Consider the following 12,097-nt stretch of genomic DNA (forward strand, 5'->3'; position numbering starts at 1 on the left):
ATAAACTTTTATATGGGGTTTAAGTAGTATGCATCTCTAGAGCAAAATATGTCATTTGGGGCTCTGCCCACCGGACTGTACATACTCTGGATTTGATATTTTGCTGTAATCAGTGCAAATGTATTTTTCATTCACTGTTGGTATCTTAATTTTTTGACAGGATACTTCAGACTATATTGCGTATGTAGCTAAAGATCCTGTTAATCGTAGAGGTAAGTTATAAATATCTATCTTATGTCTGTTTTTCCTTTGGGAAACACTAGTTATTCCTGGTTTAGGTCAGATTCCACCCCCATGCCCCACCTTCCTCCTGAAAAACATAAATGTAGAATGTAGCCCAATCAAAGAATGGCCTTTGACAGAGCCATGGAAAGATTGTGTAGCAATAGGAAGCAGCAGATTGTTTCTCTTGGAATAAATAGGTCTTGCCACTAAGTTCATACCCAAATATCACTTTGATTCTCTTAATCTCTTAAATCAAACTTGCCTTACTTGGCTGTGTGAGCTTCTAGGCAACAACCAAGTGTTACCTACAGCCAATCACTGTGCAAGAGCTAGGCAGTCTTCTGATTAAGTCATCTGATGAGGCAGCTGTGTCTGATAGGTCTTCCCAGTACATGCCTAAGTCTTCCTGGCAGAATCAGATTCTTTATCAAATAACTAGCTTTACAGCCAGCTTGCTGTAATTCTCTTTCTCAGTAAAATTTTATTCAATTTTTTATTGCTTTAGTAGCAATCAGTCAGGGACAGGGACCTGCTTGTCAGTTGTGTTCACTAAGTCTTAATGCAACATATAAAGTATTTTGTAATGTGCCTGAGAAACTATTTACTATTCATAGATCATAGAGAGAGAAGAACAGACTATCCCCCCAAAAAATATGACATTAAGTACTTCCAACAGGATTTCTGGAGAATTCACACACTTTAACTCCAAAATGCCAATCCTCCAAACCCTCAGCTGCCCACCTTACCATTGGCACAATAGACCCAGTAGCTTCCATATGTAGTAATCTTTAATGATACCCAAAGAATCCGCTTTGTCCATGTGCAGACATGAGGGTATTAGCTCATAAAAAATACCTGCACTAAGCATACTAATATGCTGAATGTAAGTGAAATACCTAGAAAACTTAAAGGGAATGGGAGGTATGGAATAGTCCCGTTCTTTGCAATGTGTTTCCATTATAACATCATGTGTCCCCTGTTGGAGAGGCTCCGGTGTCAAACTATGGAATGCATGGTGCAGGGCTGCTTTCCAGCCCACCTGCTTTAGCAGTACACTTCTGTTAAATCCAAGACTGATTTAGTTGTTCTGAGAGATCTCAGTCCATGTAGGGACTAGCACTGTAGACCGGATATTTGCTCTGTAGGGTTTAGAGGAGCCCTGTGCTCTGCCTTCTGTCATGTTCCTTCTGCACTATGTTCTTCCTGTACTATGTTCCTTCTATCTTACAACCTTAGCTTCCTGTGACTGTTCCTTGTTGAGCTAGGCTATCCTAGACTGAGAAGTCATCTGAGTGCCTGATATTATTGTCTTCCTTTGGTCTCTTCAGGTCGAGTAATTTCTTAGTTTTCTTTATAAAAAGATTGACTGAATGTAGCATTCCAGCTGCAGTGCAAATCCTCCATTCTTCAGATAATTTCTGTACCTCCTTCCTTCATTTTCCTTTTAAAAAGGTATATGATAACTGCATAACAGGGACTGCCACTATAGCAGAGAATGCACCTTCCTATTTTTCCTTCCTTTTGTCCTCTTCGTCAGCTGGTTCCTTCTAAGTCCTTTTTGCTGCAGTGAAGCATTGTTACCTCATGTGAAATTCTTTCATGCTGTGATCTTTAAGCCTTCAGCATTATGGCTTTCCCCACTCATCTGTATACATCAGTTGTTTGCAGATAAGTGACTTTGTATGTCTCCTGTATGAAAACACATTCTTTAAAAGGGTCTAATTTACCAAGGGACCTGAGTTGCCGTCTTTCACCATCACTTACCGTTCTGCCATTCTTTATGTTGTCTGCAAATTACTTTAAAAGGGAATTTGTCTTTACATCTGTATCTAGAAAAAATGTCACTGCTGCTGTTACTGATGCTACCCTACCACCAATGCTGTAGTATAGCTTGCATATTAGACTCATTTCTTCACAAGGATGGAAAAGCTGTCTTCGTGCTTTGCCTTCTGGATCTAGCAAGCTCAAGGCTGTCTATTTTCTACTGTAACATTCACAAGAAATCATCTCTGTGTGAGCCAAACCTTCTCATCCTTTTATAAGAAGCATATCTCCTACCTGCTGAAAGTCCATTCACGTATCCAAGGAAACATGTTACTCATTATGTCTCCTACTGAAACTACTTAATGACTCATGCTTCATTTCATCTCCAGAAAGGTTTAGCAGTGAGCGATATCGCCTCCTTAAATTCGCACTCTAGTTACAGAGTGCAAACATTTTAGCTTTGTTTGGCCTAACTACTTTTGATCCACGTTTTCAGAGATAAATGTGCACCTTCCATGGAGGCTGATTGTTCAATGCCAATAGCAGTGTTGCAGAGGGCATAAAAAAACAAACACCTCACTGCTAGTCAGGGATGTCTGCCTCCATCTGTGGACACATAGAGGTCCTGTTTTTATCTGCTGAATCCACTTTCAACATGTAGCTAGGGGCATTTTCCCTGAACAAGGCATTTCAGCTTGCTGCTTGGCACAGCAGATGCTCTAAGGTGAGAAGAGAACACCACTGTATCTTTTTGGCACTGTGACTGGTGACCTCTCATGCTGAATAATGTGCTGCTGCTGCAGAAGAGACAGCAGACATTCCATACTAGCACAAGTTCAGGTTTCTTGGCCCTTTATTTGGCCTCTTCAGAAGTCTATCCAATATTTCAGCCTCTGAAAAAGTCATAAACCATAAACTAAAGTCATAAATCATAAACTAGACCTACATAGTCCCCTTGTATTACTTTAACTAAATGTCACAATCAACCCTTATTTATAGGACACTGGCATCCAATACACTTGGTTCCAGTGAGTTGGACATTGGGCATGTACTAAAATGCAGTTTTTCAGCTGAGTAGCTTATATTCAGGTTATTAAAGCAGTCAGGGGGTGAGCAAATCAGTAACTTTAAGCAAGAACCCACTTTTCTGTGGCAGGACTTGGAAAAGAACCAGTTTGAAATCCAGACTGTAGCCACTAGACAATATGCTTGTCCAGCTCTGAGTATGGAAAATTAATTCACCTGGGCTTCTCTGTATATCACTGAGATGTTGTTCATTGAGATCTTTAGCTTCCACCTCTTAGCACCCATCTGTGCTGCTGCAATGTTGAGTAAGCTCTTCACAAGTTCACCTGTTTGTGTTTTCACATATGATGAGACCTCCAAGCCATTCTCTGATTTAAAACCAGGACAGATTTTTCTGCTTAGACAGCTGATAAAGGCTTCTCAATCTTTATAGGAAGACAGCTTGTGTTGCTGTCCTCCACCTTTACTGCCACAGTGGGCGTAGAGAAGTTGCACATGGAGAAGTGCTGGAGCTAATCAGGTTGCTGGCTCTGCACTCCTCAGCAGCCCCGCAGTTTGCTGGGAGTTTCTCCATGCAAACAAGCAGGAAAAGGTAACAACCTCCATATTCCTGGAATAAGATCAGGGCTCATTATCTAGGAAGTATCTTGTGGACACTGCTTCTCCCTCAGACTGTAATGTGGGAAAAGAGAGCAGCTTGTGAACTCGCGGTGATGAGACATAAAAGTGAAGTAATTAAACTGAGAAAAGCAAACAAAGCTTTTGCTGTTATTACCATCTATTAATATTTTTGTAATTTCAATTTAAAGCTTAGAATTCTTACATAATCTATTGCATTCAGGTAATAATAAGTGAAATTTTATACGTTTTTTCCTGTTCATGGACTCGTTAAAATAGTGGAACAGATTTGTAACCTTGTCTATTGCAGTTGCACATCAGTCCAATTTTATGTAACCTTGAAAAAGTTGTGATTGTCTGAAATTCACTGTATCAGAATTTGGTTTTACTGAAATAAGCACACCACTAATAGAACAACTAAGCTTGACATGTAGGTGTTTTGTCATAGGTCATTGCATCCCACCATGACATAAACAGTGATTTGCATGTGTCAATCTTTTTTCATTTAGCTTGTCATATACTGGAATGCTGTGATGGCCTGGCCCAGGATGTCATCAGCACCATAGGGCAAGCGTTTGAGCTTCGTTTTAAGCAGTATTTGCAATGCCCCTCTAAGACACCTACTTTATCTGATAGGTAAGTGCAGTTGCAGAAAGCAGCTAAGGACCTTCTTTAGCTTTCAGCTTACTTGATAAAATGTGGACAGTGTTGCCTGGCACAGACAGGACTCGAATACTTAAAAAGGATTTCTGCTGTATTAGCAAAACAGTGTTTAACTAATGAACATGAAAGAAGTAGTCAGTTTAAGATAGGCTAAATATGGATTTTACAATGACGTTAAAATGTTAGTGCATTTTGTGCTGTAGTTAGTAGGCAGAGATGGATGGCCAAGAATGGTTGTTATTTGTGGTATTTCCTCATTACTGTCACAGCAGCTGTGTCAGTTTAGATGGAGTAGGTCAGAGTGCTGGGATTCCAAAATGACTAATGATATTTCAGTATTTCTTATATTAGGGTGATGTTTCTAGGAATGTGATGTATTGCAGGGAGGTTTGATTGTACTGATATCTGGAGGATACAAACTCTCCTTGTATATGTTCAAAAGGCTGGGATATAGCATTCTGTTTTCTTTAGAGACATGGATTTCTATGTGCTTACTAACATTACTAGAAACCCTAGTGAACTTTTACCCTCTGTAATCTCTTATATCAGAGCAAAAACAGGCATATAGGGAATATACAATGCTACAATCCTAATCTGGAAGCATGCTATATTCACATCTCTTGACTTTGTGAGGTTCTTGCAGAATTACATTGGTGATAGAGCGGTCATAACTAAAGACAAAGATTTAGAGACTAGTCAATCAATCAAGTCATAACATTACAAGTTTTATTTTAAGGTTAGATTAAGTTGTTAATGCAGTTTACAATGGTATTTAAAGCCAAGTTCAAACATACTCTTCTCAGTATAAAGAATTTGGTCCATCACAAAGGAGGTTTATGTCAGTTTGCCTAAACAGAGAAGATTTGCCACATGATCCATCATTGCTTCCTAACTTAGAGTGGTGCTGAAGTGTCCATACAATATGCAGTAGTGATCCCCTGACAGGCAGTCTTGACCTGCTGAAAGTGTCTGTAAGTGCATTACAAGCAAGAGGCAAAAGAAAGCACTCTCTTCCTTACAGGATGCAGAGTTTTGAGGACCCATGGACAGAGGAAGATAACGAGGCAACAGAGCATCCCTATTACAACAACATCCCAAATAAAATACCTCCCCCTGGCGGATTCCTTGATGCCAGGCTCAAAATAAGGCTTCCTACTGCTACAGACACAGCTCAGGTCAGTATAATTTCATTTCTACTCTCCTGCTAATTTATCCAAAATTTTTAAAAGACATGTGTTTTATAGTGGATACCTTGGCACTGCCTATAATTCACAGCCCTTCCTGTGTGGCCAGTTTCCATCTGAATGGCCCCACTGCAGAGGGGGCAACATATTAGGCAGGTTCAGAACAAATTAAAGGAGGTGAAATCCTCATGGTATTAAAAGATTAACTGGGTTCAAGGAACAGAAATCCACAGGGGCCTACTACATTTGCAGAAAACAAGTCTGCTTCAGAGAGTATCAAATAGAGCACATTAACTGGGAATTATTTAATGCAGAATCATTTAAAAAATCTAGTGCAGCCATAATTAACAGTTCATTATGTTAATGACTTGGGAGTGATCAGTATTCAGACAGGTTCCTAGGTAGGTTTTCCACCTCATGTTGTACTAAGGTCAGCTTGAATGTTTCTACCAGCACTCCTGTTGAAAATTTGACTGCATCATCAGTATAGCTTCCTAAGAGGTGTTTTCGGATCCAGCATAACTTTGCTTGAATCCAGAGGAGTCCTGTCTGTAGCCAACATCCTTCCCTCAGTGCCCAAGTGCATCCCCTGGTACCAAAGTGAAATCTTTCAGCTTATGGTGTGAAGAGTGCTGGGGCTGTCTTCTGGTTCCATGTGTGTTTCTGTGGAACTCTTTTCCCAGTAACAGGTTGTCAAGACTCACTATGTGAGTACAAACTAAAGAAATTATGCATCATTTGGTATCATGGGGGTCACTAAAAGCAGAAACCAGGGAAGAACACCTGAAGGACACTGGTGATATCTTACTCTTAAACAAATGTATTTGGGATATATATATTCTGAAATTATGATGAATTGGAAAGAAAGAGTGAGAGTACACAAAATACATCCAAGGAAATTGTCAGAGCCACTTGCAATGTGTCTGAGCATTTTAAGGGCAATTTAAAAATTCCTTGCACATGTGTCCTTTCTAGTCTGCATCAGGAATGGGAGGAGAGCAAATTTATTATCAGAGCCATCACTTAGGAGAAAAATTCAGTGAAGAACGGCATCATGAGCATCTTAAACAAGGTGAGTTTTGCTACTTTTAGCTGTAATACTGCAGGTGATCTTGAAAGGCAAAGCATGTGAAAGTCTGGTACCTCAAAGTCTTAAGGCAGTGAATGGAACTTGGTTGATAGGTTCCCTTTGTCTGAGTTTTAGTGTGGATACCAGTGAAAAGCATTCGATAATTACCTCTAGATAGATTATTAAATGCACACCTCCATTAAATATTTTCTTCTGCAGAGCAGCTAATAAATGGAATTACCCAGACTTTCAGCTTTCTAACTTTCTATATCTTAAAACCCCATGATATTTAAGGGATTGCTGCATGATCTGTTCTGAAAATGTGACCCACTAGGGTATGCAAAATAGAATTTTCAAATTAAAAGCTTAAAGTGAGAAGTTTCATTTGAAATGTGAAGCAATGTTCTCTGCTCAACAAATAGCAAATAGTGTATAATGTTCCTTTTGTTGTCTTTGAATTTCAAGTAATTTCAAAACACATATAAAAATTTCACCCCATCCAGCAGCTTTATGTGATAACTTTACAGTGTTTCTGGGGACAGTTTTGTTCAAATGCCAGAATATATTTTCTATTGTTAATCTGTACACATTTGAGGATTTTAAACCTTCTCCTCCTCCCATGACGCCCCAACAGAATATAATTTTTGAAATTTACAATCTTTATTTACAAAGATTTCCTTTCCTTCTGGGAAATAGCCCCACCATACCCTCATTGAAACACAGATCTGAATCCATTAATTAACACTTTTTCTACTAGATCCAACAACTATTGACTTTACGTCTCCCAGTCCAGGAAATTTTAAACCTATAGTGATGTGGTGTGATGATAATTGGTCAACTCTGTTCTGTCGATTACACAAAAAATGTCTTGACTTTTCTAGGATCTCTGGATATTTGTAGTATGTCAGAAGATAAATCAAAAGAAGCACCAACAGGAGAGCTGCCAATATATGTAAACACCCAGCATATAAATAGGGAAGATCTATTGGTACTTCAGGCAGATGCTGAAAGTACCTTCAGTGGAACAGCAGAGGATGCTGAAGCAAGCAGCCCAGGAAAGGATCTGTTTGACATGAGTGAGTACCCTTCCTATTCACTTTCTTTCTAATAAGTGACCAAATATGTTTGTGCATTAGTTCTGTATTAAAAAAAAAAAAAATCAGTTTTCAAAATTTAGTGTTCCTGGTGTAATTATGGTGATTTTTAATATCCAGTGTGGTTTCATATTGGACTGAACTAAAATAAGAGTGGCTAAAGACTTGGAGCTAGTCTGTATGACATCTGTGTTAAGGTTAGTTGCAGTCCATGTTATCCCTAACATCACAGGCAATTATGTCAGAAAAAAAATTAATCAGGAAACTTGCCATACAGGAAGGTAAAGGAGGGTGAAGATATGGATGGGTGAATTGTCTTCAGCCTCTTCTGTGAGTATGTTATGAGGAAGTCAATGCATATATGAAAAGCTCTGTGCTACAAGGAATCTAGCATGGAAATTAAATTACTGACTTACGTCTTACTCTGGGTAGGCCTACTGTCCTATCTCTTCCAACTTTGAAGGCAGCTTTTCCTAGATCAGAATCATCACCATAGCTGCAGAACCACAGCTTAAGCATCAGCCATAGTTTGGTATTGGTGCTACTAGTATACATTGTTTTCAGCCTTGAGAAGATACATAAAGTGAAGAAATGGTGAAAGCATTTGATGCACAGAAAATGTTCTTGGGTTTTTTTACTCTTCTTACCTCAAATAAATTTCTTATCCATGCTTTATTTAATCCAATTCACATAATTGAAAGGCAGTGAGACAAAGCAGTTGGTGCCTAAAAAATTATTTGTAAAATAAAGTATCTACATTTCTGTTATCTTAGTATAGGAAAAAAAAAATTTCCTGGCATGATTTTGCTGAGCTATGGCTCTATTTCCACAGCTTAGTGAGATGTTCAATTGAAAGAAAGGGGGAGGGAAGAATGTTGAGAGAGTATCTATCTGTGAATATAGATCTGAAAGGAGAAAAATCTGCTGTTTGAATCCAGGGATGTTAACTGTTATCAGCCATTGGAACATCAGATAAAAGTAGTATTAGAAAATGTGCCAATTAGCCATAAGATAGTGGTTTGTTGAGATAAACATATGTTGGACTTCATGCAGACTGTGCTATAGGGAAGACATTTGACCTAAACTAGCCTCTCTGTGGCCCCATGCAAACAGGGCTTTGTACTCCTTGCATCAGAACAATCTATTTAGAGCTGGTGTATTGCTTCACTGTGCTGCCCTCCAGATGTCCTTTTGTAAGCCTAGGGGCACAGAACAACATTTCTTTTTGATACGTACTGGTGGGCCAGATGAATGTCCTGCTAGAGCAAATAGCTTCCAAGAGGTCAGTACAACATGTAACGAAGCACCCTATGTACCCTCTTTGCTATTTCTGTAAGACTGTTGGGATCCATAATGACGCTTCTTTCCACTCAACTCTACAATTACACTGAGTTCAGGACTCAGCTGAAGTTTAAAATATGCTTCTCTAAGGCTGATTTTAACTAGGGAAATGGTGTTAAATGTGTAAACCTGTGTCTGTTTTGTGAAGTTCTCTTTCTAGATGGAGGGTAGGGAGTAGGCTGAGTGGTAAGGGTGAATGTTCCCTACTAGACATAGCCTTGGGCTGGAGACTCAGTAATGGATAATTTTTAAATGAATAAGTTCTTTGAACAGAGACAGACAGGAGTATAATGATATTAGATACCCCTAATATGCAATTTATTTGAAATTAAACTGTCTGACATACCTAGAAAGACTGAAGGAAAGATTTGCCTCATACCAGATCATATAAATACAGCTGTTGACAATAGCCACTACTGAAATAAACCAGTACCTTTCAAAAGATCCTGCCAAGGCTCAGCCTGATTTTAATCAGTATCGTTCTGTGCATAACACACATTTTAAACACATTACACTCCTCAGTCTTAATATATTATATAAGTCAGTAAGCCTATTAGTGTATCTTCCCTTATTTTTTTTATAAAGAGAAGTAGTTGTAATGAAAAATAAATCTAGTTTAAAATGACCAGAAAATCACCATTTGGCTACATGATTTACCTCTGAGTGATCCTGCTCTTGTTTCTATTTCCATAACAAGAACCTTTTGAAGATGCTCTCAAGAATCAAACATCTGAGGCTGTGTTGAAGAAATCCACCTCCATGGGGTGCACCAGTCCTCCTTTATCCAGAGTAGCTGTGCGGACTGAAGCTGAAGACCTGAGTACAGAGCCATGGTATCAAGGAGAGATGAGCAGGAAAGAAGCAGAACAGCTATTAAAGAAATGTGGAGATTTCCTTGTGAGGAAGAGTACCACGAATCCTGGTTCCTATGTGCTGACAGGCATGCACAAAGGACAAGCCAAGCATCTTCTTTTGGTGGACCCAGAAGGAACTGTAAGCACTGATTCCTCACTAACAGATGAAGTTTCTGACTCTACTCATTTTCTCCAGATGCCTTTAATCTTCTTTACAGTTTATTCACATCTTATCATAAGCACCACCTCATATCTCTGATGTGCCATCTCATCTCTAATTCTTTCCCTGATGCCTAGCAGAAGACCTAGCACATGATTTCTGCACTTGCAGGGAGCCTTAGGGACCTGTTTCCCAAGCAAGTTCACACTTCGACCACTGCTGTGCAGTCTTGGTCAAAAGTGCAGCTAAGCCACTTCATCATTCTTGCTAAAGGAAGGAGGTTTGGCTAACCTGCTTGGCATCTCTGTTACCTGAGATATGGACCAGGCCCTCAGTGTCTTCCTGCATGTATGCCCAGGAGAGAATTGGGGTAAGCCTGTTCCATTTATTTGCTGCACAAAGACTCCCTCAGCTGATGAAGAGACCTTCCTCACAGCAGGGTAGAGGGGGCAAGGGAGCTCTAGTTTTCTGTAGCTGTCCTGTCCTGCTTCCGTGGAGGCATAAGCTCTTCAGAGAGATTGAAATCACTTCCATGAGTTTTATTCTTAGCTCCTGGTAGCTGCAAGTAGGCAACTCCTTTTCCTCTATAAAGGACATGTTAGATAACCAGCCCCAAGGTAAGCGAGAAGCTCCCATAAAGGAGTTGGCCTTTTGGCATCTGAGCTGAGAAAGCTGCGGCAGAATTATATCAGTCCTGCAGAGTCCACATTGCAGCGGTGAGGAGCTTCCATGGTACTTGTTGCAATTAGTTACATTTGCCACATGAGGCCAGTCAAAGAATTATTTTGCACTTTTGAGGTGCCAGCTGCCTAGTCCTGGGTTTGATGGGTACACCAGCCCAGGGGAGTGGCTTTATACCTCTTGCAGGGCAGCCTCCTTTGCTAAAATTTGCCAATAGTTTTATGACTCCTGCAACAAGGTAGCCTAATTCTCTTTTCCTCATGAACCCACAAATAACTGTTACAGGCCACTGCATGGGAAACACTGCTGTGTGACTGGCAAGTGCAGGAAAGCTGTGTCCCACCGGGAGCTCTGCTGCAGTGCTGACTGGCACGGAATACTCAGGTCCTGTGATGACTTCCAGGGCATTTTTTTCCTGTACAGGTTGGAGGGGCTCCCTCATCTTTGCTGCTCTACCTCTAATGCATCTCTAATTTGCTGGCCTCCTTAGTTAGGAACCTGCTTGTTATCTGCACCTATCCTTCCCTCAGCCTGCTTGTATCATCATGGCCCAAATGGCTCTGAGATGCCTGGCTCAGGAGGCACTGTTCCAGAACAATGATTTTATGCAGCTGTGGTTAGTTACAGACAGCTGTGCTGTCTGTTTGATTTGTGGAATCTTGACACAGCTTCTGAGCAGCCCTATTTGCAACTTGCCAAAGTGGAGAATCATCAGTAAAATGCCAGACTGTGGCCAGCCGCCACAGTGTGCCAGTGCACACTTGCATTTCATCTGCATGGTCTCAGCGGGATTGTTCTTGAAGACTGATTCACACAAAAGTTGCCTGAAAATTAATTTCACACACAGTACCTAGTGACACATAGCAGGTCTTAAGGGTGTGTTCTCAGGGCAGAGTTAACTGTCCAGTTGCTTCTGCTCTCATCCAGCTAACAAAAAAGGAAAAAAAGGAAAAAGAGATCCCTTGTTCAGATAATGGATACTTAAAATGGAGGACTGCAGGATTTTTCTATATTTTTTTTCCTTTTTTTTAAATTTTTTTTTATCCTGTGACATACTGTGTTAAGCTTCTAGCAATTTTTACAGAATTTAATGTTGAAAATTATTTCAGGAGAAGTGTCCACCACAGCATAAGTTGACTTGGGAAAGTTTTAACACAAGTTGTTCTGTCTTCCTGAGACTAGATTAAGGAAAATAGATGATATTTCTTACTCAGAGCAGTGCTCACAGGCGTTTGCTTGAGGCAGTGTAGAGCCAGCCCTATACAAAACTTTAGTGCAACATGCTTGCCTGAGGTGGATCTGTGCTCTGCCTGTAGCAGTTGTATGCCTAACTCGTTCAAAACAAAGGAAGGAAGTGTTTTGTGAACATGTGGCTAAATAATTAAAGATCACTTTGTAATATAGATTAGTTTTTGGAT

At 40.0% G+C, this 12,097-nt stretch overlaps 1 protein-coding gene across 5 annotated transcripts in view; it reads left to right on the top strand.

The window, feature by feature from the left end:
• SHC3 (SHC adaptor protein 3) overlaps window positions 1–12,097 on the top strand; it is a 73,518-nt gene that overhangs the window by 57,950 nt on the left and 3,471 nt on the right. For all 5 annotated transcript variants that reach the window (XM_068177198.1, XM_068177199.1, XM_068177197.1 and 2 more), the window contains 6 exons: window positions 161–212; window positions 4,143–4,269; window positions 5,318–5,471; window positions 6,456–6,552; window positions 7,431–7,625; window positions 9,682–9,977. In XM_068177198.1, the coding sequence (XP_068033299.1) occupies window positions 161–212; window positions 4,143–4,269; window positions 5,318–5,471; window positions 6,456–6,552; window positions 7,431–7,625; window positions 9,682–9,977 (921 nt within the window). The remainder of the gene's footprint in view (window positions 1–160; window positions 213–4,142; window positions 4,270–5,317; window positions 5,472–6,455; window positions 6,553–7,430; window positions 7,626–9,681; window positions 9,978–12,097) is intronic.

This window comes from Anomalospiza imberbis, chromosome Z (assembly GCF_031753505.1).
Source record: "Anomalospiza imberbis isolate Cuckoo-Finch-1a 21T00152 chromosome Z, ASM3175350v1, whole genome shotgun sequence".
NCBI classification, from domain to species: domain Eukaryota; kingdom Metazoa; phylum Chordata; class Aves; order Passeriformes; family Viduidae; genus Anomalospiza; species Anomalospiza imberbis.